This window comes from Lagopus leucura, unplaced genomic scaffold (assembly GCF_019238085.1).
Source record: "Lagopus leucura isolate 7727_CA_CO unplaced genomic scaffold, USGS_WTPT01 Super-Scaffold_100157, whole genome shotgun sequence".
Lineage (NCBI taxonomy): Eukaryota > Metazoa > Chordata > Aves > Galliformes > Phasianidae > Lagopus > Lagopus leucura.
Genome location: NW_024962334.1, coordinates 19,413,552 through 19,441,086, shown reverse-complemented (window position 1 = coordinate 19,441,086; position 27,535 = coordinate 19,413,552). Strand labels below are relative to the sequence as shown.

The window sequence follows — 27,535 nt, the reverse complement described above, 5'->3', positions numbered from 1 at the left end:
ATGTGACCTGATGTTCACTCTTAGATGGAGCTGCTAGACAGCTTAATTAGTTCAGCTAATGATTGCGTTCTGAAACCTAATGCCAATTTGTATTTAAACAGCAGCTCAGTGTGTTTCTCTAAAGCAACGCTTAAGTTTCTAAATACTAGTAGTTAATAAGCATTTGGAGCTGAAGATTACAGCTGTAAATACAGGGGAAAGTGCAAACAGGGATGCTGTTGTCGAAAACAAACCCACTGCAAATTAGGCCAGTCAGTACTAGCAGAAAACCCATTTTGTTTGCTTTGTTAATCTTCTGGTTTTATTCTACAATTGTTTACTTTGTGTGCTTTTTTTTCCACCAGAAAACCCAGTTGTTATCTTAGAGGGTCCCTCTTCTGCAGCTCATAGCTGCAGTCATTACCCATGGAGTGACTCCCTATATTCCTTTCAGGACTCAAGTGGCACCTTATGAGATTTCCACTGTAGGAGCCTTAGTAATGTTTTCCTTGCAGCTTATTGTTTACAGTTGGAACACCTGGCATTGAGAATCTCTAGGTTGCACAGTGCTTCCTGCCCCATTAATTACTCTTCTCTGTTCAACTTTGGTAATGTGCTCAACATTAATGAGATTAGAAATTCACTGGCGTAGTTTTCTCCTGTCCATAATTCAAAGGGAATTTGGCTCTAACACTTACATAGCTATAACAATACACAGTTGCATATTTTACTTAAGACCATCAGTGCACTGCCATCTTGTGACAATTTATCTGTTGAAAATTGAATGCTTGGTTTTTTTCTTTTTTTTTTACTAGGTGCAGGGATCTCTTAGGTATGAAGTTTTTTTTTTGTTGTTGTTTTTGCTTTTTATACTGATAAAGGCTTGAAAGAAAAAAAACATGGAAACTATTTGGGTTGCATTTAAGTGTACAAAGTGTACAAAAATGACATGTAGGAGCAATGAAAATAAACCTTTGTTACACTGGAAATTGCTAGACAACTTCAAAATGAAGATGAGCTACAAATCATTAATTACTAATTTGCAGATTGTTCTGAATTACTTTTTAACACCCGTGTTGTGAAATGCTTTTTGCTGAACTGCAATGTCTGTACAAGGTTAGAAAAGGTCACCTCTAAGATGTATGAAGGAAAGCAGTGAGTGGTGGTGGGTTTGTGCATTTCCTTGCTACTATTGGTAGCAATACTTACAGGCACTACAGAGTAGTTATTAGTTAAAACATAGGTTTAGTACTTTATTAGAATGCAATTTTCTCAGCATTACAAAAGAAAAACCACTATACAGACAGGAATGCTGTAAGCAACCCCTCACAGAACATGGCAGTTGCTTTAACACCACGCAAGCTTTGGCTTGGCACTAGCAGCACTGCAGCACAATGTAGCTTTAGCTTCATGTGATGGTTTTGTTGGGTAGACCTCACTTTCTTCAGAAGCACATTTTTACTGATTAAGACTTCCTCTACAAAGCTTGAAGTCTTACTTTAGATCTGATCAACAGGACTAAGAAACTTAGAGGGAAGATGTGACAATGCAACTGCCTTGCTATCAACTTTAGTTTGAAAAGCTCAGTACCTTTTTGCTCCCAAATACACCCACTTGTAGTTATGGAAAATGAAGCTCTAAACACCATTCTAGAGAACAGAGTAAGAGGAGGCCTATAAAAGAGACCACAGGACACCCACCACCAATTTGTATTTATTGGAGAATCAGGTATCAAGATGACACATCCAGCTGTGTGAACTTTTATTACTGTGGTGTACTGTGCAAATGCATTGCAGCTTCAGTGATGACACAGGCTATAATAAATCATCATACAATGCCTAGGAACTGACCAAGTATGCAAGAAGGTAAAAAACCATCTGACTGGTGAAAACTCTATGAGAACAACAATTTCATAGGGATTTCTCCACAGACACCCTTTATGGTGGACTATGTGCTTCTCCCTTCCCCTAAGTGCTAACACTCAAACTTCTGCTTCTAACAGGCACTAAGAGCTGCAAAGCAAGAGAACAACTGTTAAAAGGGAAGGTATAACTTGTGGCAAAACAGATCAATGTAACATGAAGGGGGTTTCCCAGGTAAAGATTGTGTGAATGAGAATTTATCATCTCAGCTAAAAGAAAACAGTGACAGCACCATTATAGGATTTCACTTGCATCATGCACTCTGCTTGGAAAATGAATCGAAACACTAAAGTTACAGGGGGTGAATGTACTGCTTCATTATGTTCTCAGCAAGTTATCCCCTTTCTCCAGTGTGGCTGAGTTACTGAAATGAGATCAGCTGACAGAACTCTTTACAGGCATTAAGTTTTGTGTTTGGCTTCACCACCTCCTCCCCCTCCCCCATCCAAGTAAGAAGATTTCATGTACAATCATCACAACTCAAAGAATGCATTCTTCCTCCCAACATGCGACATGATAGTAAGTGCAACTTCTCTCATTTCCTATACACTTTTCATCACTTGAAGTATTAGAGAAAGCAAATTACATTCAGCTTTCATTGTAAATGACAGAGAATAGAGCCTGAGCAGCCAGTACCCCAACATTAACTTGTCTTCACCACCACTTGCTACAAGTAAGTCAATCCACTGTACTTCAAACACACAAGTGTGCATTTTTTCCTCCCACAACATTTACCAACAAGTCATATTGACTATCACATTATTGCACCTTGCTGCAGAATGGGCTTGCTGAGGCAAGCTGGGCCTGTAATTTACAACCTGATTTGTTTTCTTATGAAACTGCAACATACCTGAATAACAGCATTAGTTTGTTTTCAAAAGAAGGTAACAGAGGGACATAAAACCTACTTCTCATAAATTAAAAAATACACATTAAGGAGCAGTAATTGATCACTGTAGTTTTTGTTCAGAATTGCTTGTTTTCAGTGTTAGGTTGACTCAAGATGATAGCTTCTGTGCTGAACTCATCAGCCAACATTGTGATTATCTTGTCTTAATTCTTAAGAATGTACCATGAAAAGAAAAAGTTGCAGAAGTTTAACAGTAAAACAATGAGCTTTCAAGACTTCAATCCAATAGCTTTGTTTTTGCACGCCACCACTCACCCCTTAAGAAGACTCCCATCACCAGTGGATCAAAACAACATACACTTCCATGCAAATGATGTAAAGTAAATATGAAACTATTGAAAGAGTGTAAATATCAAGCAGAGAGATGATTATTATTCCCTTCAGAAGTATTTTTTTGTAGTTATGTGATCTGAATGCCAACTTGTCAACTGTAAGGAAAAACGTCCATTAACTAAACCTGAAGTTCCAGGAAAAAAGGCAAATTCCTAATCAAGTGATTAAATCATTCTGTTGGAAAGAGGAAAGTAAAGCAGATTTTGCACATCTTCATTTTCTGCTTCCATTGCAGCCCACTGGATACCTATGCAAATATTACAAAGTTCAACTTGACATACAAAAAAAAAAAAGTCATTTGAAATCCTTAAATAGTGTTTTGGGATTATAATAAAGGTTAAACGCATGAGTCTACTGGAACCAGGCACAGACATTTCAAGTTTAGAATCAATTATGTATGCAAGCAATAGGTTGGAACAGACACCTTCCCTCAAACACATTCCCAACTAGAGCTTTCCCAAGCTCGTGATTGTTGTTTGAAGATGCAACCATCAGCAATATGGTTCTGGTACAGCAGGAAGTTTACTTTCCATTAAATCTTTCTTCGTTGACACTAAAAGCTCTTTATAGGTAAGAAGGATAAAGCTACCGATGAACTGTTGTAAGTGGTAAGTTGCATTAAAGGGAAAGGAGTAGGGTTGTTTTTTTTTTTTTTAAGTCAATAAAAAAACCCAGCCAGATAGCTGTTTTAAAGCAATTGCATCCAAAAGCAAAAAATCAGCTTGTTTTGTTTGCAGCACTGTTTCTCCCAACAGAGAACAGATGCATACTTTCCGAGATACAAGTTTTGTGCATACACTTGCCAAGTAAATTTGGTTTTAACTCCACCTGAAAATGGCACATTTCAAATCGTCAAAGGTTCTAAAAGCTGCAAATCAACATTATTTAATGTTAGACACACACTAAATTTTATTAAGCATTACACTAGAACTACTTTGGTATAAAAAATACTTTATTTTAAAGCTATGAAAGTTATAAAAATATGTAGTTAAACCTTCAACTCACAGAATGTTCGCTATTTTAACATTAGTAATTTGTTTCTCCTAACGGATCTGAGTTTTATTCGAAATGTTTACAAGACAATTATTACTATCATTTAAAAAAACCCATCATTACAGGGAGCTGTACTAATTGTGATATTTTATCGGTATTCATTTAACCTCTAGGTTTTTAATGAAGGCAGCAAAAACAACTATTTTCTGATGATACAGAATTTCTTATTTCTTGAAGCGTTTCTGTGGTTGACCACTTCTTCATTAGTTACCTGCAGCATGGCACCTTCCTGCCAAAGAAAAAAAAAGTGTATCTGAAGAAGTTTATCACATATGTCTAAACCAAATTACCAATAGGGGAACTTCAGCCATTTTTAAAAAGTATAAGCAGTTCACTGGTGTGTCTAACACAAAAGGAACAGGACTGTCGTTAGCTGAGTCCACATTCTTCAGTAATTAGCCTGTCAAAAGCAATGGAACTTTGAAATTAGGATGTGGGCTTTTTTTTTTTTTTTTAAACATTTTGTGGGTTTTTGTTTAAAAACCAGATTGCATGGAGTATGCCACCCTTACTCAGATGACTCATTACTTGGCAAATTTTCGTTAATTTGACGATCAAACATTCAATGCAATGAGAGTAAGGCTGACTGAATTTGGCACTAAGGTTTATTAGCTGCAAGAACTATAAAAAATGGTGGAAACCTCATCTTCTAGCCAAATTCCAATTTAGGTGATTACATTGTACACTCATAAAATACCACCTGCAGTTTCATTCGAAGCTTTCACTTCTCCTCCTAAAGAACTGCTTATGCAGTTACAAGAATGGACGACACATTCCTTCACAGAGGCAGATGTATTCTGTGGTGCAATTTTTTTTTTCCTTACACGTAAACAGCCTAAAGTTACTTGGGAACCTTCAGGATGAAACGCGTTATAGATTACAGTCGACAAGACACAGAACAACACAGTTCATTTGTAACAGCACAGCGCTACCTTCATTGCATTACCTTGCAACCACCATAATGCACAGTCTCCCAAGAAAAAACAAAATGTTGCAGGATGCATAAATAAAGTGGTATGATTTAATTAACATGTGACCTACCATTTTAACTACCAACACCAGGGATGGAACCCTTGCAAAGCTTTACTAATGGACACTTGCAGGTCTCATTTGTTCAACTGTAGCAGAGTACAGTGGCAGCAGTCTATGCTTGTCCAGGATTCATATCATAGCTAGATTCCAGTAGGAAAAAAATATGTTAAGTAGCTGAAATTCACAAAAATCTGTACGTAGAAAATTTAATACAAGAAAACAGGATTCACATATTTCTCTTCAGTTGATAATTGTTAACACAATTCATTGCTATGTTAAACTACATAACAACAATCACTATACTGAAAGAACACTGTCACATAGTATTAGTTTCTCAGTTTTGGAACATTAAGAAAGAAAAAAAGTAAATAAGATCTTACCTAAAGAAGTTTAACTGAAGCTTAGAACTAAGTTTGCTCTACTCCCTCAGCCTTCGTTGGCATCCTTATACAACTATTGCAGTTAAAGCTTTGCAGAAATACAGCGCAGCTTTTTAAGACTGGCTGAACTTAGTGACGTTTTCAAGAGTTCTCTTGTACTAGACCTGTGTCCCTGGAAGAGTACCTCGCTGGGGATATTTCCTTTCCTTGCCATTGAAGAAGCAGCATCTAAAAGATCTAAAAAGGTGTTTCTCCTTGCAGAGATATCCCTTAAGTTATCTAGATATTTTAAACCTGATCATTTAAAGACAACATACTTTTTTTTTCTGACCAGCATTTAATTTTACACGTACAACAATAGCTTTGTATTATTTGTGGGACCTTATACTACCCACTCCTTTCCTTATTTTACAACGTTAAAAAAAAAATCTAAAATTACACAATATTTCCTTTAGAATTATTTTATTAAATCATAAATGTACAACAGCTTCTTAACTCTACACACGCACTTAAATTTTTAAAAGGAAAACGTTATGTCTTATTACACCATGATCCTGGCTAATAGCTTTTCAAAACTTTGAGAAAAATCTTAAAAAAGGTTTCACATGTCACCTGAAACTTACAAATTTAACATTATCAAAGGAATGCTTCTACACTTACAAAGACCACTAAAAAGAAACAACAATTAAAAAGCTAAGAAACTGTCTCAAAGGCATTTTTACAATCCTTCCTCCACAGTAAGGTAATGTTATTAAATAATCCAAATCCATTCACAAAATGGCTCTCTGCATCTGCTCTGGTGTCTTCTGCCATACCACTGCATATTTATGCATGACTGAGATAAGTGTTTCCTTAACATTGTTATTTCCATAACCTGAAGCTGTTCTGTTACCTCTGGGCTCTCATCCTCTCCTATTTATACAGTGAAGCCTGTTTCAACAGAAGTAAAGAGTAAAAAAATAGGTTATGAAATTATTCAGCTAACCATTTTTTATAGGAAAGACAATATCCTAAAAAAACTTTTAGCTCCTGCAGCTACTCTCACGAATCACTGCAATTTTAACACTTAAAAACATACTTACCCATGGCAAGCTTGCAGAAGCTCAGTAACGGCTTCTCCCTCCATATCCACCACTTCCTCCACTGCCACCAGGACCATAGTTTCCTACAATCACAGAAAAGAGAGAAACAACAGTTAAGTCAGTGCACTTCCATCTAAGAATACTTCTGAATAGTCTATCAAAATTAACATCCAGTTTACTTCCAGAGATGGCATATCCACAGCTTTCAGCACTTCACTATGTTGTCCTACTAATGCCCAGAAAGTGCCACAACAACTACACACTGAAATCCTAGAAGGCTCAACAGGGCCACATGTAATCTGATGTACTGCATAGTTTTGAGCCTCGCTGTGAGGGTGGAGTTTACTTGCAAACTGAACCTTACAAGAAAGGGGTTCTTGTTTCAGTTTCCATTCCACGAGTTTTATACAGCACAGTAAATAACATCTAGACAACTACAAGCAGGAAATGAGAGGAAAAGGTGACGTTAGAACAAGAAAGCAATAGAAAATCCCAGTAAGTCTGGTGAAAAACTGCAGTATGTTTAGTGGATGTTACAAGTTGTGCTGCAAGTCCTTACTGATTGGAATCTGCATGACGTTTTTTCTAATATTCTAGAGGAAAAGAGGCAGGGGTACTGTTTTCCCCAAACTTTATAGTCTTGAGATCGACAAAAAACTGCAGCCAACTCACACTACATAGAACAAACATCGGTATTGTGCATCTGTTGTAGAAGCTGGCAATTTTTACCTATCATCCTCCCACCACCCCAAAGGACTGAAGCTTGCCCAATCTGGCTCCAAAGCATATCAAAACATACCTCCACCATATGGTCCCCCCATGTTCCTGCTGCCACCAAAATTTCCACTCTTCATTGGACCATAATTGGAAGGCTGCTGGTTGTAGTTTCCAAAGTCATTGTAGTTTCCACTTCCATAATTGCCTAAATTATCAATACAAGAATAGACATGTCTGGATGAGCTACAACGTTCACAGAATTCTCATCGGTACACAATTGAAAGACAAAATCATGCAAATAGTCCAGTAGCACGTGATATTGGCTGCTTTTTCATTCCATTTGTAAAATTAAGCTTGCCTACTCCACCACACACCTCCCAGATTTCATACAATTTGCGCTAATTTACAACTGAAACTTGGTCACTTCAAGCCAGTAAGTAGGTTACCTCCTCCATAGTTGTCATAGCCACCTCCATAGCCCCCACCCTGGTTGCCATATCCAGGTCCTCCTCCACCATATCCTCCTCTTCCTCCTCCATAACCAGGACTGCCACCAAAGTTGCCACCTATGACAATATAATCCTTTAAAATAAGCTTTTCAGTGGAGAAGGTAATCAAATTCTACACAGGATGTTTTTCTGTTGAGAAGTCTACAGGGAAGGAAAAGGGTAGGAGTTTTGGGAAGATATACACCCAACTCCCACCCTAACTAAACGGTCATTAAAACCCACTAGCCAGACTGACTAAAAGCATCAATGAAGTGACTTGCTATCATCCTAAAGAGAAGGGTATGGTTGTTCATGACATAACCATACAATTTCCCACGTCAAGTATAGTGTGAGCCAACAGTTGTGTGTGTTTCTTAAAGCCAACAAAATATCTATGGCACTTTGAAAGTTTTACATGAATCAATGAATGTATAAACAGTTCTAAGTGAGAGAAGAAAACAAAAATACAAACAGAAGCAAACTTACCTCCAGGCCCTCCACCATATCCATTATACCCATCACCAAACCCACGGCCACTCCCGTATCCATCTGTTGGAGGAAAAGAAAACCCAAGACATATATATTTCAATTTACCTGTAGCCAACCAATTTTTATCTAAACCATATTACGTTAAGACTCAAATCTCACAGACTACTTAAGCACACACACTTGAATTTGGCTAAAACGTATGTGGAACAGTTATCTCCCATTCCTCTACACCACCTACTTTCTTGCATTTGTAAAGTACTGGGTTAGTTTTGAACACAGCTAACCTGGTTGGCTTTTATGTAATTTAAATGTTCAGTAAAGAAACCCCTCACTGTGAAGCTCCTGAGCACTGCGTATAATTACAGAGAAGCAATAGGTGAATTTCTTACCAAAATTACCAAGTTTAAGTTAATTTCAGCTTGTAACAGAATCACTTAACAATTAAGCCACTTGAGCTTATAAAAAACTACCTCATCTATTTCTGTACTATGCAAGAGGTTTGCAACTTGTCCTTCCCAAAAATTCTGTAACACTTAGAGATGCGTTTCAATTGAACAGTAGTACCATTACCCAGAACCTGAAGGATGATGTAAACAAGCAAACAAGAAATGCTACAAACATGCCTCTCTTACCAGCTCCCCCTCGGAAATTGCTGCCAGGTCCTGGACCAAAGTTGCCACCACCTCCACGTGCATCACCAAAACCGAAGTTCCCTATAACAATTAACATTTGTAAGCAGCAAAATCACGAGAAGCGCACAAGAACAGACTGTAAAGCATTAACTGAACATACCTCCTCTCCCACTCCTAGAATTTTGAACTTCCTGCATTTCCTGTCTAGAGAGGGCTTTCCTTACTTCTGCATTGTGGCCATTAATGGTGTGATATTTCTGCACTGTAATCACATGAAACAAAACGTTGTAAGCATTTAAGTACTGATCTGGCAACAAGAAGAATCTCAAGCTACCAAAAATGCAGTCATTCCCAAATTGATCCATACACACTCCCTACTGTTATTTTAAAAATTATAAATACTAAAATAGATTTCATTAGGTACTGGATTATTTTTTAAAATACCTGCCCCCACAGTTCACCAAAACTATCATATTACATTCATTTAAGCATTGCTATTATCTGTTTATTTTAAATTTAGCTTCACACAAGTACCATGACTGTAAGCATCAACGTTATCAAATAAAGCAGCGAGATGAAGATTACTTACATACAATTTTATCCACAGGATCATGGTCATCAAATGTAACAAATCCAAACCCTCTCTTTTTACCAGACTGTCTGTCAGTAATGATTTCAATAGTGTCAATTTTTCCATATTCCTCAAAGTAGTCACGAAGGTGGTGCTCCTCGGTGTCCTCTTTAATGCCACCAACAAACAGTTTCTTCACAGTAACATGAGCACCAGGTTTGCCAGATTCCTATTAAAAGAATTCTCCGATTTACGACAAAACCAATCTAGCAAATCTTTTTTTTTCCAGGATGATGGGAATGCAAGACTCAGGTTTTTGGACACTGAGGTAGACTTCCTGTCTATGTCCATAAAACCTTTGTGGGGTAGAAGGTAACAGTTATCATCCCCAAACCCACATGAAAGTTCTAAATGCACTGAAAAATGGTGGTGGAGGGTGAAGAGGTTGTACAGAAATGTACAGAAATAAATGTAAATCCTTTACATAAATTTAGAGGGAACTGTCAGACCACCTGTTTGAACAATTTCTTAATAACAACAACAAAAAAACTTTAGTTGACTTAAAATAAAAATGCATCAACTTCCTCTGTCCACCTCTCCAATGGCAACGAAGCCTGCATTCCTCTTAATTGCAAAGCTCCTTCAACTACAGCACATCCACAGCTCTGCACTAAAACAAACATAACTCTCCACATACCTTTAAAAAAAAAAAAAAAGAGTTCTGAGCACAATATTTAACCAGCTGCAGTAAGTAGGAAGAATTTATCTCTAAAGCCCAGTAATAGCCTTTGTGTGTATAAAAAATATGCACATGTCCTACGTTGTTTTAGTTACGTTTTTCCAAGTGCTAATCAACCCTGCATTCTTCTGGAAGCTGAATGAGAACTGAGATTGCTAACAAGGGTACCGATTCTAGTTCAGGGAAAATGGAAATTACCACAAGACACCTCATTCAGTTGCAGTTCATCAGTCCAAAAACATTAATAATTTGGGTCAAACCTTGTGCTTGAAGTGGCTAAATCCTCCGAGAGCTCCAACAATGCAGAGAACACGAGTTAACAAGAATGTGCATTTGCTCAAATATCTCAATGCTACAGTAACCCAGGTATACTGCTTTACAGTGTGCCCATCTAATTTATAGCCTGGATTTTAAAATCAAATGTGCAAGGAGCAAAAATATGAATAGTCTTAGGCTGATTTTGATCACCACCACTGGAAGGAAAGCACAGATCCCAATACCGTGTTCTCTGTTTTTTATCACTTCTGTCATAGAGCTTACAGAAATACTCAGAAGATTAACAAGTTTCCTAATTTGAGGTCTAATAACAGTCATGATCCCAGAGAAGAGATGGTCTAGAACTTGCATCATTACAGACATCCAACACATTTCAGCTAAGAATACTTTCAGATCCCAGTTAGCATCCCTTGCAGACATGACTTGCAACCAGAATAATACATAGTTACTATAGTAGTAACAGTCAATGAACAGACTAAAAATGTGGAAACAGTGTCCCAACCAGACCCTTTCAAAAATTCAAACAGAGACAGTTTGAAGTAAGAATTCATAACCAAAATGCAGAGTAGTCTCTCAAAGCATGAAAAGGATCTGCTTTCAATCCCACGTTTACCTCTCTAGCCACAGCTCTCTTAGGCTCCACCACCCTTCCATCAATTGTGTGAGGTCTTGCAGCCATGGCTGCATCAACTTCGGCCATTGAGGAGAATGTTACAAAGCCAAACCCCCTTGATCTTTTGCTTGCAGGATCCCGCATTACCTAAAAACAATGAACAAATTTAAATCACTTCTACATGTCTCATGTTAAACTGACCAGCAACAACATTTGGAGAAAACAAGAACCTAATTCAAATACAGTTAATATGAAGCAGCAAGCTATACGGACCAAATACATGAGCAGAATCCACACAGCACCAGAGGAATTCACTGTCCTCTAATACCCTACCAGTAACTCAGACGTACTCAGCAGCAACGATTCACATTTATATACGTGTATCTTTCTCTAAAAATCAAACATTTGTTTTTACCTCTCTGAAGACTACGCTCTTTAAACGTGGATTATAAAATACATATTTACTGTTCTGAAAACAAGACCGGTGGAACAACTTCAATACAACTACAGTAGCGGTAACAAGTATACAGAAATCGCAGACTAAAGAAAGCCACTCATCTCTAGCTTCAACAGGACTGCTTACCAAAGTAGCAGCTTTCTTCCAAAGGTTACTGGTTACACAGATGCTGATGCAGTAGTGCACTTCGCACTCCCTAATGCGTTTCAAGCAATGATACCCCAGTTAATTTTGAACAGCTGTAATCAGCAGTTAGAGACAATTTGAGAGATTTTACAGGAAACAAACTGCATTTTATCAGCAGTGTGCAGAAGGAAATCTGCGTATAGCTTTGAAGGACTGATAAGTCTGAACCAACTGCAGGAACTCAAAATTTAACGTTACACTTTCTCTCTTATATTAAGCTATTAAACAAACAGCTCCCCCTACTATAATTTTTACACATTCTGCACCATCACTGTGCATTAGCATGCCAAACTTACCACGCAATCTGTAAGCTTTCCCCATTGCTCGTAGTAATTCCTCAAGCTTTCCTCTGTTGTTTCAAAGCTTAAGCCACCAATGAACAGCTTGCGGAACTGCTCCTTTTCCCTCTACCACAGAAAAGATTAGATTAATATAAAACTTTTTACAACTGCATTAGGAAAAAAAACAAAACAATGCCCCAAACTAACAAAGAGCCCTTGCTACAGGAAAACATGATTCCACTCATACTGTCTGATTCTATTCCAGATATCATTTATTTTAAAAATATATAATTCAAATTACCATACATCAACACTATTAAGCTATTTACACAAACCATTAAGCAATTAAAAAAATACAGTCAAAATGTTCTAGGTCACTGACTCAGATTTCATCATTAGTCAAATGAAGCACGCTAGGATATCTGTAAAATTTATCTGGAATTAGTAGTAAATGCACCCCCAATTTACGTCAGCAACATCAAAAAAAAGCAGAAAAAATTCCTCACATTTCCCTTTCAGTGTATGAACTACATTTTCAGAAAGACTTAAATCACTTCTCAAAGAAATTTTCATTGAGCTCATTCAGCACAAATTTCTGCTATGACAAACAAGTAAGTCGTTAAAAAAAAGCTCAAGGCCAATAAGGAGATATTACACATTTTTTATACATGATGATTACAATGCAGAAACTAACAACCTTTCAACCTCCCAAGTACTTAATACACTACGAATGTATTGTAAATGTTCTTCTCCATAAGCAGGAGCATCGCTGCATGATACATATTGTTATCCCATATACCAAACAGCTAATTAAAAAAAAAAAGACCCTTTAACAAAATGCAGAATTTCAGGATCTTGTCTGAAGGAGGTAAATGTCCTGCTAAGCTTTCTCCCAAGAGAACTCAGCATTATGTCAGCATTGTACTCGTCCTTTTAAAAAGGAATTTTCTTTTTTTTAATAACGAGCATTCAGCCAATCCACACGTTTTCTGAAGCTGCTGGAAGCAGGTATGATCTAGAACTATGCTACACGGAAGACATTACCGGAGATGATACTGAATCAGTTTTGTTAAAAATGCACTGCTGTATTATCAGCTAAGAAGAAATGCAACAACTATCGAGTATTCCTTTTCCACCTCTGAATAAGTACCCTGTTTGAGAACAGTTACTTCAATGTCACTTAAAATCATTACACCTAAAGCAGATTCAAAGTGTTTTTTCTTCTAAGAAGTATAAAGAAAGCTAATGCTGTCCCTCTGGCGTACAGGTGGGAAAAGTTAGGCAGGATAGTTTTGACACAACAAACACACATTATGCGAAGCTTCCCCTCATATAATCTTTTGAACAGAGTAAGGGAAAGGATGCTGCATTCAAGACTTGAATTATAGCTACATGTTGAAAGCCGTGTTACCATTTCTTGCCTGAGTAGCCTAGCAGAGAAATGTTAGCCAATGACTGCTAAAAATGCACAAATGCCCTTCTCTTCCAACTGCTTCAGTTCAATTGCTTTGAGACTAACCAGTACCTACTGGTTCCATAGGCCCATGAGAGACACTTTCCCCTACATAATCAATTGGCATATGTACATATGTCAAATAGCAGAACTAGGATAATAAGTTGGGAATTTGTAAAATTTTAATGGCGTATTGATTTTTCCATTAAGCATTCAGCTCATATTTGAAAATGAAGCTTAAAGAAGTCTACCTACCAACCGTAACAACCGCATTTGCTTTTCAGAGAGCAAACATGCACCACACATTACTGATAAAGAGAACAGCTGCAAGTTCATACATCACCATACACTCATCGATCACGTACTGCCACACCAGTATGCGCCCTAGCCAAAGCAACAGGTAGACACATACACAGCCAGGACATGGCAATGTCACTGCCACTACAAGAATGAAAGATGTATGAACATATCCGAACTGCTACTCCACACGTAGGCACTGCCTTTACTTAGTAGTGAGTCTCTTGACCACAGCCCCGGCCAGGGCCCAGCTGCCTCTGGTAACTGCACGTTCACTCTGCAGCAGTAACGTGCACGATTATTAACTATTTTAACTACGGTCCTTTTCCGATATTTGACAAAAACCCTTCACTAAACACGACCCGCTGCCTCTTCCCCCCACTCTCAATACACAAGCCAAAAGATAAACCTCCTAGGATGACTCCGAAACACTTTCTAAGATAGGGACAGACCACGTGTGAATCTCAGCAGCCCTCCAGCATCTTCAGTCAGGAGCCGGGCGGGATCCCCAGCCCGCTGCCGCTTTCTTCAGCCCGCCGCAGCGCCTCGCCGCCCCGCCGCCCGACGCCGAGGGAGCGAGTGGGCAGGCGGCGGCGGCTCCGCCATGTGGCGGCGATCAGCAGAGCAGCGCCGCAGCCAGGGAGCAAAATGGCGCCCGGAGCCGCCGCCTCGAGGGAGCGCGGCGCGGAGGACGACTGCCAGCAAACCGATCCCGGTCGACCGCCGCCACGCGAGCCGTCGGGCTGCGCAGAAGCCACCTGCCCAGCACCGCCACGCAGCCGGACGCGGGGTGTCAGTTTGCAGGCACGGCCTCCCGCCTCCCCTCCCCCGCCGCTCTCGGCGCCGCCATTTTCCCCCTCCCCCTTCCGCCGCCATTACCGGCAGCGGCGCCGCTGCTGCCTACAGGGCGACGGCGCGTCCCGGGCCGGGCTCCCGCCGACCTCCATCGCGGCGCCCCGAGAGCACCCACTCCAACAGTCACCTCGAAAGACCTAACCCGCCCTCGCCTGAACCGCAACATCCGCCTCCCCCCAGCAGCCACTCGGCCCCAACCGCGGCTTCCAGAACCTTCCTCCCCCGTCGCCGCTCTCCCCCGTGCAGAGCGGCCCAACAGCCTCGGCACCTCCCGTGCCCGCGCTGGCTAAGCTCGGCCGCGCTCCTCGCATAACCCTCAGACCCGCAAGAACGCTCTCCGTGCGCGGAACCCCCTTAAAATGGAGCTCCTGGCAGCCTCCCCTCCCCCACGTACCATGTTCTTCATGGTGGCGGTCCCTGCCCGGCGCGGCGCACGGCCCTCAGCAATGGCTGCCGCAGCTGTTACGTAATTTGAAATTCGGCTCCGCGCACTACGAGCGCCCTCCTCCTCCACCCGGCCGCGCCTCCGGAGTTTAATTAAAAAATAGCTCGGATCTAGAGCCTAAATCAGTCCTGAGAGGCAGCAGTTCTGTGCGATGCCCCTCCGTGTTTTTGTCACCTAATAAAAAGTCATCGACGCCGTTACTAATGGCCGTCTCCGAAATGAGCCGAAGGAGTCGTTCTTGCCGAGCTTATCCGCTTCGGCAGTCGCCGGAAACAGCCGAAACAGAAATGGCAACCCGTTCGGCTCGTTTCGGCGTTTTCCGGAATCAGCCGAACTGACGAAACCGGCACTCGGCTCAAGCTCGGCAATTTCCGGAAAAAAAAGACGCAGCGCTCACCAACTCCCCAACCCACTCGGCAATTTCCGACAGCGGAAGACCTCTCTAATACGTGCCCGAGTGGATCCGAAGTCGCCCGAGCGTCGCTGGCACAACGTTGCTTCTCTCTCCCCCCCCCCCTCCGGAAATTGCCGAAGACTGCACCTCGTAGTGCGGGGTTATAATTAGCCGCAGCGGCCCCGCACCCCCACCACCCTCCGCGGGCGGGAGCACGGCACAACGCAGCGGCCCCCTCCCCCTCCGCCCGGGCGGGAGGCGGGAAGCGGGAAGCGATAACCCTGGAGTTCGACTCGGTGGAGAAAGGCGGGCCCGGCTGCGGCCAGCCGTGTTCCGCCGCGTTCCGCCGGCAGCCACGCAGCGCTCACCTCCCTCGCGCCCTCCCCTTTCCTCTCACGCGCGGCGAGAAAGGGTGAGTGCTGCCGCTCCGCAGCAGCGACACTGCGCCGGGCCTCCCGTTCTTTCTCTCCCCTCATCCCCGCACGGATCTCCGGCCGCCGCCAATAAAGGCCTTTCCCGCCCGCCGCGGCCCCCCGGCCGGGCCCTCTCCCGCCCTCGCGGTGGCGGCCATGATGGCGGCGGCCGCCGCGGCCCACCGGCCGCCCTCACCCAGTCGCTCTCTCTGTCGCCGCGAGGCATCTTCCTCCGTTTGGACGCCTGGCGCGGTCCTGCGCTCGCCCCCCGTGGGACAGACGTCTTGGCCCCCTCCTGTGCTGGCGGCGACAACGGGAGGAGGTTGCGGCTGGCGCGTAGGCGGCGTCGTGCGCTCTGCCCCGTCAGCCGCCGGCGCGCTCGGCTCGGCCCAACCCGCCCCGCGCCGCCCGCCCGGCCCGGCCCGCCCCGCGCCGCTCCCCGCCCCCTCCCCTCCCCCCCCGGCCCCTCGGATGCCGCCGCCGCTCAGAGCGCGCAGGGCGAGAGCCGGGAGGAGACGGGGGAGCGGCGCGGCCGAGCGGCAGTGAAGTCTGTATCCTTCTTTCTCCTCTTATTTCCTCGCTTCGGCGGCGCTCCCCGCTCCCCTGTTTGCTCCCCGCCGACGTGGGGATGGAGCGCGGGGTGCGCCCGACCCCCCACAGCCCTTAGCGCGGCGGCGGCGGGAGGAGCGGGCGCGGCGGGAGGAGCGGGCACGGCGGGAGGGAAGGGAAGAGGGAGGGCGGGCGGCGGGGCCGGGCCGGGCAGACAAAGCCGCCCGCCAGCGCCTGGGGCGGCCTCCGCGGCGGGGAAACGTGGCGGGGCGGGGGGGCGCGGGCATGGCGAGGCGCTGCCCCCCCTTCCTCCTCCTCCTCTTCCCTCCCGGCGGCCCGTGGGGCTCCTTTCCTCGGGGCGGGGGTATCTCGGCAGCGTTCTTGTGGTTTCTTTCCCCTTTCTCCTTCCTTTCCGACGGGGACGCGAGGATCTCCCGCCCGGCCCTTTCCGCCGCCTGGCGTGGGGCTGCCGGGCCTCCCCTAGCGGGGCGCTGGGCGGCGGGCCGAGCCGTTGGGCCTTGCAAGGCCGTGTGCGAGCCGTGCCCGGGCCTGTGTGCGATCCGAAGTTTTGTAGTTGGAACGGGGCGGGGACGATACGTGCTTACAGAGGTGGTCGGTGTGAGAGGTGCGGTGGTGAAGGGGATGGATGGTGTTGGACTCGCTTGCCTAGGATAAACGTAGCGTGTGCAGCTTAGCCGAGCTCACGTCGGTGCAGGGCCTTAATTCGTGCAAACTTGAGAATCGGAGGGCAGCGTTATGCATTAAAATAAATATTCGCAGTTTTGAAAGCGGTGGGTGCTCTGTTACACTGCAGATGTGTAGCTGCTCCCCGCCAGATCCACAGTTAATACGTCTAAAGCTGTGTGATAGTTAACTGCTGGAATCTGAGCTCCTGTTTCTGTTGGGAAATAAGCATCCCTGATGGTCCTCCCCCTTTTCCCTACAATTGTCTCCATGCCTTAGATGGCCTTGGGAAAACCTTTTTTCAACCTCATCTGCCACTTTGTCACTATTTATCTTGGCTAGGTAAAGGTGTGTTACTGGGTTATGCCGGACAAAGCAGTAAGCTGCTTCTTGTCCTGGATTTAATCCATTCTGTAAATGTTCTATGCCGTGAATACATGGGGGTTGGAACAAGGACCATGTTGTATTGGGATGCCTTTCTTTGAGTAACGTAAACTTCCTTTTAATTGTCATGCATTTTTCTAGTAAAAGCTCTGCAAGTCTGCAATAAAAATGGCCTCCAATAAAACTACATTGGTAAGTTCACGCACACCTAAAGTATGTAAGGATTTAATCAACATATTTTTCTTCAAACTTATAACTTGGCATCTCCATTTAAAAGATACATCCACATCTCCCCTCCCCAGCATTTTTCTGACCAAAATTTCAGGTCCAGAAAGTAAGGCTACTAGAAAGGACATTCTCTTTGGCTTTAACAAATCTGCCATTCCTACAGAGACTTGTTGGGGAATAAAAAAAAAAAAAAAAAAAAAAAAAGGACTGTGCATTATTTCGTCTGCCCTGTTGTAGAAAGCACTGAGGATTTTTTTAGCCTCCTTTCAGGATACCATGTAATTCATCGTTTATGTAAAAATAAGTAAAATCGTGTATTCGTTTAATTTCTCCTAGTCTATTCAGAAAAAAATAAAAGAACAAATTGAGCGAAGGCGGTCCTTACAGAAGAAAAATAACGTTACTGGGAAATGATGTGGTGTAGTTAAGATGCCCTTTGAAATTATTATTACTTTTTTTTAACCAAATAACGGTTTCTTTGAATTTCATAGGAGCAGAGATTATCAGATGTCAACCCCTCCTGATCTATTTTAATGATGCATTCATGGTTCTCAAGTCCCTGTAAAGCTTTGCTTGACGTTAAAATATGAACTTCTAAAGGCAGTTGGTTGGGAAAAATTATTTTAATTGCCATTCAACTACTTACTTTATATATAAATATATATATACACATATATGTGTGTGTGTGGAAGAACTGAAGAAATATAGCATGAGATCCATCTGAGGTTGAAGCAGGATGCATAGATACAATTGGACATTTGGATAGCAGAACGACGGACTTGTTATGCACTCAAAAGGCCCGTTCTTAAATTACTAAAGTGGTTGCTAATTGACCCAGATTGAGGTACATTAAAAACTCTTATTAACTCCTGGCTTCGAAGTGTAGTGCTTGTTTGACATTATATGATGGCAAACCGTTCTAAAGATTTCATCAAGATGAATGTCTGAACTTTCTGTTAGTAATTGGTTGTCCACTTTTCCCTAATTTGAGGAAGAGGAGCAGTGACCAGCCCAGGGAGGGAGTGCCTCAGGGAGGGGAAAGTGCCTGCAACTGCAGTATTTTTGATATGATGTTCAGAATTTTGCTGCACAGGTCAGGAAAATCAGTTATGGTTCCCATGGGAACCGTAACTAATTCTGCTTCATTGCATATTTGAATGCAAAACTTAGATATACTGGGGGTAGTGTAGCTCTGGAACTGTAATTCTGAATTTGTTATCTCTTGTATCGTGAAACACTCCATTGCAACATCACGTCTCTGTTGCCCCTCAAGAAAGAGTCATTACCCATTGAAAACCATCTCTGTCTGTTGGATGTGACTTCTGAATGCAGAAGGAAGGAAGCCACAAATGAGCATCCAGTGCTTAGATGCCCATGTTAAGGTTTAGAACTGGTAACCTTAAAGAAGGGAGCTTCAGGGATCTGGTGGATGTTTCTGCCCTTCGTTCTGGGTCAGCTGCTACATTCACCTCCAGGCTGAGATTTACATTGGTTTGTATAATCTCAGGAGTTACCATTCTTCAGTATTTCTTCAGGCTCTGCTGTCAAATATTATTTTAGTAGGTTAAAAAGGCTTAGGAAGTGTTTGGGAAGTAGCATTATTCAGAAGATGTAGTGAAACCTCTAATATTCAGAGCAAAAAGCAACGCACCCTTGACTTGTTATCACTTACTGACCTTTGAGATAAAGGATCAGATCCTGTAATATTCATTTTCTTCTGTGGAAGATTATGTAGCCATCTAAAGTCCTAAAGAGTTTGCATTTCTTTTAAAGAAAAGTTACTTTGATGCAGAGGTCCAAAACATTTAGGTGATGAGAATGAAAGAAGCTGAGAACAATTATCAGAAGGCAGCCTTCCTTTGAACTGGAGGGTTTTAGTCCAGTGGAGAGCACAGATGGAAGTGTTCCACATGTAGCCCACTTGCCTCAACACCAGTAATTAGGATGTTGTTAGTGTGGTACAGTGAGTCTGTCTTTTTTCTCCTCATTTCTTTTTTTCCCCTCGTTTTCCTCATCTCATTTCTCTTTTTAATACTTTCATTTATTGCAGTAAGCAGCCTTCACAGACAAGGTGGATGTTTTCATATGTTTATGTTCATTTACCTTCAGTCCTGCATTCTTTTATTTTTCTTTCCTGTGGAGGCAAAAAAAAAAAGCCAGTGTGGTTGGTACTTCTCAGACATGAGTACTGGGTTCAAAGTGCACCTGGGATGTGCAGGTAGTTATTATCAAAGTGGAAATACATGCTCTGTTTTAAATAATCTCTTTTCTATTCCCAAGTCAAAACAAGTGTCACACAACATATAATCATATATGGAAACTTGCTGTTTGAAGGGGGAATTTGAACCTTTTCCTCATCTTTGCTGTTCGCACCTTCAATTCGTGGGTTGCTAAGGAGAGTAAAGGTGTTTGGGGGAAGAGAAGTTAATGCAAAAAAAAAAAAGGAAGAACGCAAAGAGTAGGCTTGGAAAGGCAGGTCAGCTTCTTCATTTTGCAAAAAGAAGAGTTTTCTTTGCGTCTGACAGACACTTTTTTTCCTTCCTTTTACCACATCAAGGAAAAATTCTGCAAAATCTAAAAATCAGTTTCAAAATTGCTTCGCAGTGTGCTCAAACTAACCCGCGTTCATTCTAGAGAGGACTAGAAAAGTGCCACAAAGTAAAGGCAGGTGCTCCATGACTTCTGCTTGCCTCTGTCTGTCAAGTGAGAGCATTAGTGAGGAAGTAGCTTTGTCTGCTTTAAGGTGCTGCATGACTGTGTGCTCTCAGAGATTAATACTGTTCCCGTTAATTTGTGGCTGCCATTTTAACAATTTTCCAATAAGGAGCAATCCAAAATGGCCATCAGACTGCTTTTGGTCTGTTGGTGCTCCACAAATGGGATACAACAAGATTATAGACACGTCCTGACCTTTTCCAGATTGCAAACAAGGAAATTCTGAAACGTGTCCTTCTACCAATATTGAATTGTGCCTTATTAAACTGGGAATGCCTTGAGGATGATGTGGATGTAATATTTATTTTAAGAACTTGAAGAATATTATTTAAAGTATGTCAAATGTAAACTTGAAACACTTGAGTTCTTTAAATTAGCAAAATTTTAATTACATGTTAAGTGTACCTTAAGTGTAGCTGTCTTAACGTTTGCACCTTTCTGACATCCCTTCGAATGTTAGTTACATCGGTGCGTGGCTGATAGTGGGAAGGGACTGCAGTAGTTTGCTGCTCTGGCATGCATCCTGTTCAATAATTATCGATTATTATTGAATATTTTGGTTATGGTAGCACTACATTGTACATTTTGCTCCCTTCAGCTTTTGCTTTTTCTTTTTTTTGTTTTGGAAACGCTAGTAACTTTTTTTTTTTTTTTTTTTTTTTAAGTAGCAGCCTTTTCTGTTTGATGCATTTTCCCTTATTACTTTTCTTTACTTCTGCCTCATGCTGTTTCTTGCCCTCCGCCTTTTCACAGGCACGGAGTTAACTTATAGAAGCTTGATATAATTTTGAGCATGTAGCACTCTGAGAATTAAATTTATAAGGGGAGTGGAGGCACTGAGTGTACGGACAAAGATATTTCACCTTTATAAAAACTGGTGTTCTATGTTGGGTATCTTATTAAGTGGCTGGAAAAAAAAAAAAAAAAAAAAAAAACCCAAAATATTACCATGTCTTGCTCAGGTTACCTGACCTCATGCACTAACGTGAAACAAGTCTGAGCTTCTGGCTCTAGTGTGAATAAGTACATGATTCCTTGCTGTTTACTGAGCAAAGTTGGATTTGGCCAATGAAGTAACGATGTAAAGCAAAAGAATGAATAATGGCATTCTGAATTTCTTTTGTAGCACAAAATGGGAAAGAAACAAAATGGCAAAGGTAAAAAAGTTGAAGAGGCAGAGCCTGAAGAATTTGTTGTGGAGAAAGTCCTGGACAGACGTGTTGTGAATGGAAAGGTGGAATACTACTTGAAGTGGAAAGGATTTACAGAGTAAGGCATTACCATTATTTTTTCTGGTACAATGCTAAATATTAACCATTTATTTGAAATAACTGTGTGGATGGGGGATTGGATGGTGGGGATACGCTTTAAAGAGCTGAAAGGGAAGGACAGCATAAATGTCTATTCAGGTGGAGCAGTCAAGTATGACAGTAAAATAGAAGACTGGTAGCTTAGGGTTTGTGCTTGGTCACGTTCCAAAATCTTATACAAAGCCCTCAGTGATTGTTCTTTTGCCACTGCTCTTTGATCTAGCTTGTGTCAATATCAATCAAGGTATGCTAGGCTGACAGTTGTCATAAAATAGGTATACTTTCATATGCAGGAGATTGAATGTTATTTCTGAGAAATAAAGTTTGCAGGGCTTTAAACAGGCAGCTTTGAAGCTGTGAATTTGTTTTGGTTTTTTGGGGGGAGGGGGGAGGTGTTTGCTTTTTTGAGTTGCTCTTGAAATAGGTAAATTTACAAAAGGAATTCTGCAGCATGATTGCTTTCATGAGACATACTGAAAAGGTATTTTTCAGTCTCTATCCTGGGTCTTTTGAAAGCACAACAGTGCTTCCATCAGCCGAGAAAAGGGGATGCATTAAATGTTGAAGTCTAGCATTTTATCATTAGTAGTTACGTATACATATCTCCCAAAGCAACCTTCTGCATTCTAGGACCTTAAAGTTTTGGTAATTGAAAATAATGGGTAGGCATCCTGTTTGTGCAAGTAGTGCTGTGGCAATATATTAGTGCCTGAGGACTTCTGATGAGGTGCTTAATTGTTGGAGGGCACATTCATGGACAGCGTAAAATGTTATTTAACAAAATACATACTCTCTGGAACAATTGCAGTACCCAGCTCCGGACATGGAGCCTTTGTTTTTTCTATAATTACAGCCTATTAGCATGGTTTGGGTTGGAAGGGACTTCAGGGCCCACTCAGTTTCAGTCCCCTGCCGTGGGCAGGCTGCTACCCATGAGCTCAGGTTGCCCAGGGTCCCATCCAGCCTGGCCTTGAATGCCTCCAGGGATGGAGCATCCACAGCTGGGCAACTGTGCCAGTGTATCACCTGTCTCTCAGTGAAAAGTTTCCCCTGACATGTAATCTAAATCTCCCCTCTTAGATTGAAAGTGTTCCCCCTTCTCCTATCACTTTCTACCCCTGTAAAAAGTTGATTTCCCTCCTGTTTCTAAGTTCCCTTTAAGTATTGGAAGGCTGCTATCAGGTCTTCCCTGAGCCTTCTCTCCTCCAGGCTGAACAAGCTCAGCTCCCTCAATCTGTCTTCATAGGGGAGGTGTTGCACCCCTTTGATAATTTTCATGGGCCTCCTCTGGACCAGCTCCAAAAGCTCTACAGCTGGAGGAGTGAGAAAGAGTTCAGTGCTCAGATGATACTTTTGAGAGCATTTCTGGTACATAGAAGCTTAGGTACATACGTTTATGTCATTACTAGTGGGGATTGTGTATGTTCTGTTCTCCTGAAGTCTTAGTTTATGCTCTTACCAAACAGCTTGTTTGCATGGTCAGCCTTTCGGGGAACCAGGAATTAAGTTTAAATGTACAGGTAGGATGAAGGTTGCATGTTGTCACTTCCACCAGCATCTTAGGAGTTAATAGAGCTGCTTACTCTGTATCTCAAATGTAAGAACAATTCAGCAGTATTCTTCAGCATAGCATAGAGTCAGTCATCAAATGTAGTGCACAAAGGCTATGGCAGATGGTTAGAGAAGCATCCTGAGTTTAAGAAAGATACCTTATTTATTGAGGAAAGGAATGACTTGCTTAGGGTGAGCCGTGTAGTTAGTTGTACGCTTCTCTTCTTTTCCTAGTTTTACATAAATGTATGTATGTTTCAGTGCTGACAACACGTGGGAGCCTGAAGAAAACTTAGATTGTCCAGAGCTAATTGAAGCTTTTCTGAACTCTCAGAAAGCTGGTAAAGAAAAAACAGATGGTGCGAAAAGAAAATCACTGTCAGATAGCGAATCTGATGATAGTAAATCAAAGAAAAAACGTGATTCTGTAAGTATATGTTCATGTGCTAAACTTTGTTTCTCCTCTGTTTCTTTCTACCTCTCCAACCCTCTACCCCAAAAATTCTGTTGTGACTTGGAGAACTAGAACAACCATAGTCTTAAAACTAAGAATCACAGAACTGGAACTGTGGTTTGGAAAGTGTAATGTTTTATAGCAATTAATGAGACCGCCTGAATGACGGGTAAAAGGTGATTGATTTTACTTTTTATGACCAGAAGCCCCGATGTTCTGTGATTCTTGCTGAATAATCAAATTAAGACTGGTTGAGAGTTACTAATGAACAACGTGGTCAGTTTGTGTTAGAGTAAAATGGTCATGAATGGAACGAGCAGAAGTTCTGTTCTGGCTTTTGTATGAACTATGATTTTTAAATAGGTGAGTGGGAAGATAGCAAAATGCGAAGACCAAGCACTTGCTTAAATTAGGACTAGACATGGTGGTAGGAAAGGTGTAGAGAGGGTGACTGAAGAAAACCTACTATTTCATGGATATTTGGGTTTCAGCTCCAATTTAAATGAGCCAACAATATGATAAGTTTAGTGCTATTAAGAGCAAAATAATGCGCTTAACACAGTATGTTCAGCAGTACATTTTTCTCTCTAAACTTTCAAACTAACAATATAAATCACAGCTGGTTGTCAGTCAGTAGTTAACTGAAGACAGCTGCTGGATGTGTGCTGTCAATTACTAGGTGACGGTGGAAGGCATCAGAAGCAATATTGGTAAATACTGCGAATAGCATTTTAGTTTCTGAGTGAAGTTAATTTTATGGCTTCACCTGATATGGTAGCAGTCACTGTCTCACAAATGTATTGTGAAACTAGAGGCAAGCAGTCCTGTTGTTGACCACAGATGTGATTTCAGTGAGCCAAGAAGAGTTGAGGTGTGCCCTATGGGTGCAGTTTCACAGTTGGCTTAAGCCAACCTAAGTGCCCAGGTTTGTTGTTTTGCTGAAAAAAACATGTTTTGCCTGCTGCCAGGAGTGTGTTTTTTTGTTTTGCCTGTTCAGTTTGTTTCATTAGCCATGCTTGTTTATCTACTATAAAGATTTGAGACCACTTGATTCATCTACTGAGTTTTCAGAAAGAATGGCTAGAGCCATTAATGTAAAAGTCCTTCATTGTTACTCTGCATCTGAATGACAAGGTCTGAAGGTCAGTCAAGAAAAATGTAACATTTATATCATCTTCAGACAACTTTTATATGTAGCAATAGCTTTTATCATTATGTAATGCTATATTTTGTTGTTCTGATTCACACACACACATTAATGTGTATATCTAGCTCTAATGCCAGCATAAAAGGGTAGTTAGATGATGATAGATAATGATCTTTTAACTTACTTGATAGGTTGATAAACCAAGAGGGTTTGCAAGGGGTCTTGATCCTGAGAGGATAATTGGGGCTACGGATAGCAGCGGAGAGCTTATGTTCCTCATGAAATGGTAAGTCTTACATCCACTGTTCTGAGCCATGGTGAGGGAGGGCTGGTAGTTTGCACTTAGCTCATGAGAGAACTTCTTTTCAGCAAACAGAAAGAAGCTGGCGGTCTGCTTATTAACCCTGTGTTCTTGCAGAAGCAAAACCTGTGCAATTACTTAGTACTTAGTCCCCTTTCTTCCAAAACCAAAATGAATTTAGATTCTCTTGATTCAATATCATAGAAATGGAATTTAGAACTGGCCTTTGCATGTGAGTAGCATTCTTGCTAGGGAAATTTCAGGTAGAACTCTGCTTTTAAATGTTTTACGTAAGCAGATTCTAGCTGCTAGGCAGCCAACCTCTTAACCAAACTTGGTGTCTGCTGTTTTGTGTGCAATCAGGTGGACAGAGAGTTGGAAGCAACTAGTGGAGGAAGCTGAAGTTGTGATGAAGAACAAACGATATGAAGAAGTTTGTCATTATGGGCCTGTAACAGGGAAAAGTGCTTTGGGGAGTTAGTGTTATTTGGAGGACAGGAGGAAAACAGTTCTATTAGCTACAGTGTTAGCAGAAGACATCTTGTCTTTGCAGTAGAGAAGCAGGGTGATTTTTTTTTTTTAATCCAGCATTGAGAATATAAGGGTTGAATTAACATTTGCTTGGAGTTCGGTTTTCTGTGGTGCTGGGATAAGAATTATAGTTTCCAACAACCTTTTAGAGAGGCTTCTAGTTCCTTTAGTAGTGTCAAACTGAGCAGTCTCCAGAGAATTGGTTTGTCATGCAGTGTGCTTAGACTCTTGAAGATCAGTGCTTTGGAAAGGTGGTCTGCCTTCTGGCTTCAAATTCCCTTTAATACGTGGAACTGAGAGAAGTTTGAAAATGTGGATTATGACTACTTGAATTTCTGTAGTGATAACTGGCAGAATAAAACACAAAGGAAAACAAGAAAGGAGCATTTTCTTTTTAGCTTGTAGTGGATTCGTTTTTTCATAATTGATTGCAGTCAACAAAGATGGATATGAATATGTAGCCATAGAGCTGACTTGTACAATCAGCATACTCTTGAAAAAGGAGCCTAAAGCATGTTAGATTGGAATTTTTTTGTTTGTTACTCCAAGACAGGCTCAGAAATTGCAGTTACTTGCATAAACTTCTAATGCAATTGGCATGTGAATACCACAAGTCTCACTTTGAAGTTCCAATTATGCTTTAAAGTAAAATTAGTGTAATTTTACTTACTTCATTATATACTGCTTTTGGTAACTGTAGGAATAATTTCTCTTAAACAGTGTTTTCCCCTGGAATAGAAAAAGAAACTTGTGAAGGAAGGTATCAGCTGTGAAATCTTATTGCTAGCAAAGAAATTTCTTGTAGCTGAAGTGAAAAGTATACTGAAAACTGATTTCTAGCTGACGTTTTTCATAATGTTATATCAAGAGGTGATGCATTTATATGAAAACATATTCTTCCTGAAACCCATTTTGATGTTAAAATAATTTGAAGAACCCTGCTATGAATATAAGCTAATAAAGAGAATTAGTAATTATGCTTTTTTTTTTTTTTTTTTTTTTTTTTTTTAATCTCCCTTCCTTTCCCATCAGGAAAGACTCAGATGAGGCAGATCTGGTGCTGGCCAAAGAAGCAAACGTGAAGTGTCCTCAGATCGTAATCGCTTTTTATGAAGAACGACTAACTTGGCATTCATGCCCAGAAGATGAAGCACAATAATTGTTGGCATCACTTTTTTTATATATATATGAATATTAAAACCTGAAATTTGATTTATTAGCAATGTGAGAAGCATACATTCTAAAAAATTCAAATTTGATATTTTTTTGAAGTAGTGTGTTTTGCATCAACAGCAAGTAAATAAAAGCTTTCTGCAACTCATTTCATTTATCACAGGAGAGCATTTGATACTACTACTTCCTCCATATTAGGTAAAAGCTTTTATAAAACATTCATAAACTTCCATGGTTATTATTGAATCTTAATGAATGTCTAAACAAGCTCACAGATGTTTTGTAGTCTTCTATACAGTTGATGTGCATGTATCTTCTTTACCCAAACCTAGCCCTTTACACCTGTAGACTCATTCTTTTTAGTATTTGGGGTCACACGATCCCAAGAAGACCAGGTGAAAATTAACTTTGTAGTAATTTGAATGTTATCAGACTGTATATTGTTTACTTTATTGTAAATACTGGTGAACAGTGGTCAATAAAATAGTTTTATATTCTTCCTTTATAATGA

The 27,535-nt window shown here is 41.3% G+C and overlaps 2 protein-coding genes across 8 annotated transcripts; one reads left to right on the top strand and one right to left on the bottom strand.

Annotated features, from left to right (window-relative positions):
• Positions 1 to 1,207: 1,207 nt before the first annotated feature.
• Positions 1,208 to 16,356, bottom strand: HNRNPA2B1 (heterogeneous nuclear ribonucleoprotein A2/B1). 5 transcript variants are annotated; one of them, XR_006181909.1, is made up of 13 exons: positions 16,194 to 16,355; positions 12,156 to 12,266; positions 11,217 to 11,363; positions 9,607 to 9,817; positions 9,178 to 9,279; positions 9,018 to 9,098; positions 8,383 to 8,445; positions 7,855 to 7,974; positions 7,491 to 7,613; positions 6,692 to 6,774; positions 5,610 to 6,539; positions 5,239 to 5,369; positions 4,079 to 4,426 (listed from the first exon to the last, which is right to left on the bottom strand). XR_006181909.1 is itself a non-coding variant. In XM_042888996.1 (11 exons), exons 1-10 carry the CDS (start codon positions 16,221 to 16,223, stop codon positions 6,713 to 6,715), a joined length of 1,050 nt encoding a protein of 349 aa, XP_042744930.1. In that variant the 5' UTR covers positions 16,224 to 16,356; the 3' UTR covers positions 1,208 to 5,369; positions 6,692 to 6,712. The 5 variants fall into 5 exon arrangements, 1 of the variants encoding a protein (XP_042744930.1); XR_006181908.1 differs by having other exon boundaries at positions 4,079 to 5,369; XR_006181910.1 differs by lacking the exon at positions 16,194 to 16,355 and adding an exon at positions 15,140 to 15,649 and having other exon boundaries at positions 4,079 to 5,369.
• On the top strand, positions 15,889 to 27,535 carry CBX3 (chromobox 3). Of its 3 annotated transcripts, XM_042888997.1 has the most exons (6): positions 16,459 to 16,544; positions 17,756 to 17,806; positions 21,684 to 21,826; positions 23,680 to 23,845; positions 25,211 to 25,305; positions 26,884 to 27,535. In XM_042888997.1, exons 2-6 carry the CDS (start codon positions 17,783 to 17,785, stop codon positions 27,008 to 27,010), a joined length of 555 nt encoding a protein of 184 aa, XP_042744931.1. In that variant the 5' UTR covers positions 16,459 to 16,544; positions 17,756 to 17,782; the 3' UTR covers positions 27,011 to 27,535. The 3 variants fall into 3 exon arrangements, with proteins under 3 accessions (XP_042744933.1, XP_042744931.1, XP_042744932.1); XM_042888999.1 differs by lacking the exons at positions 16,459 to 16,544; positions 17,756 to 17,806 and adding an exon at positions 15,889 to 15,996; XM_042888998.1 differs by lacking the exon at positions 17,756 to 17,806.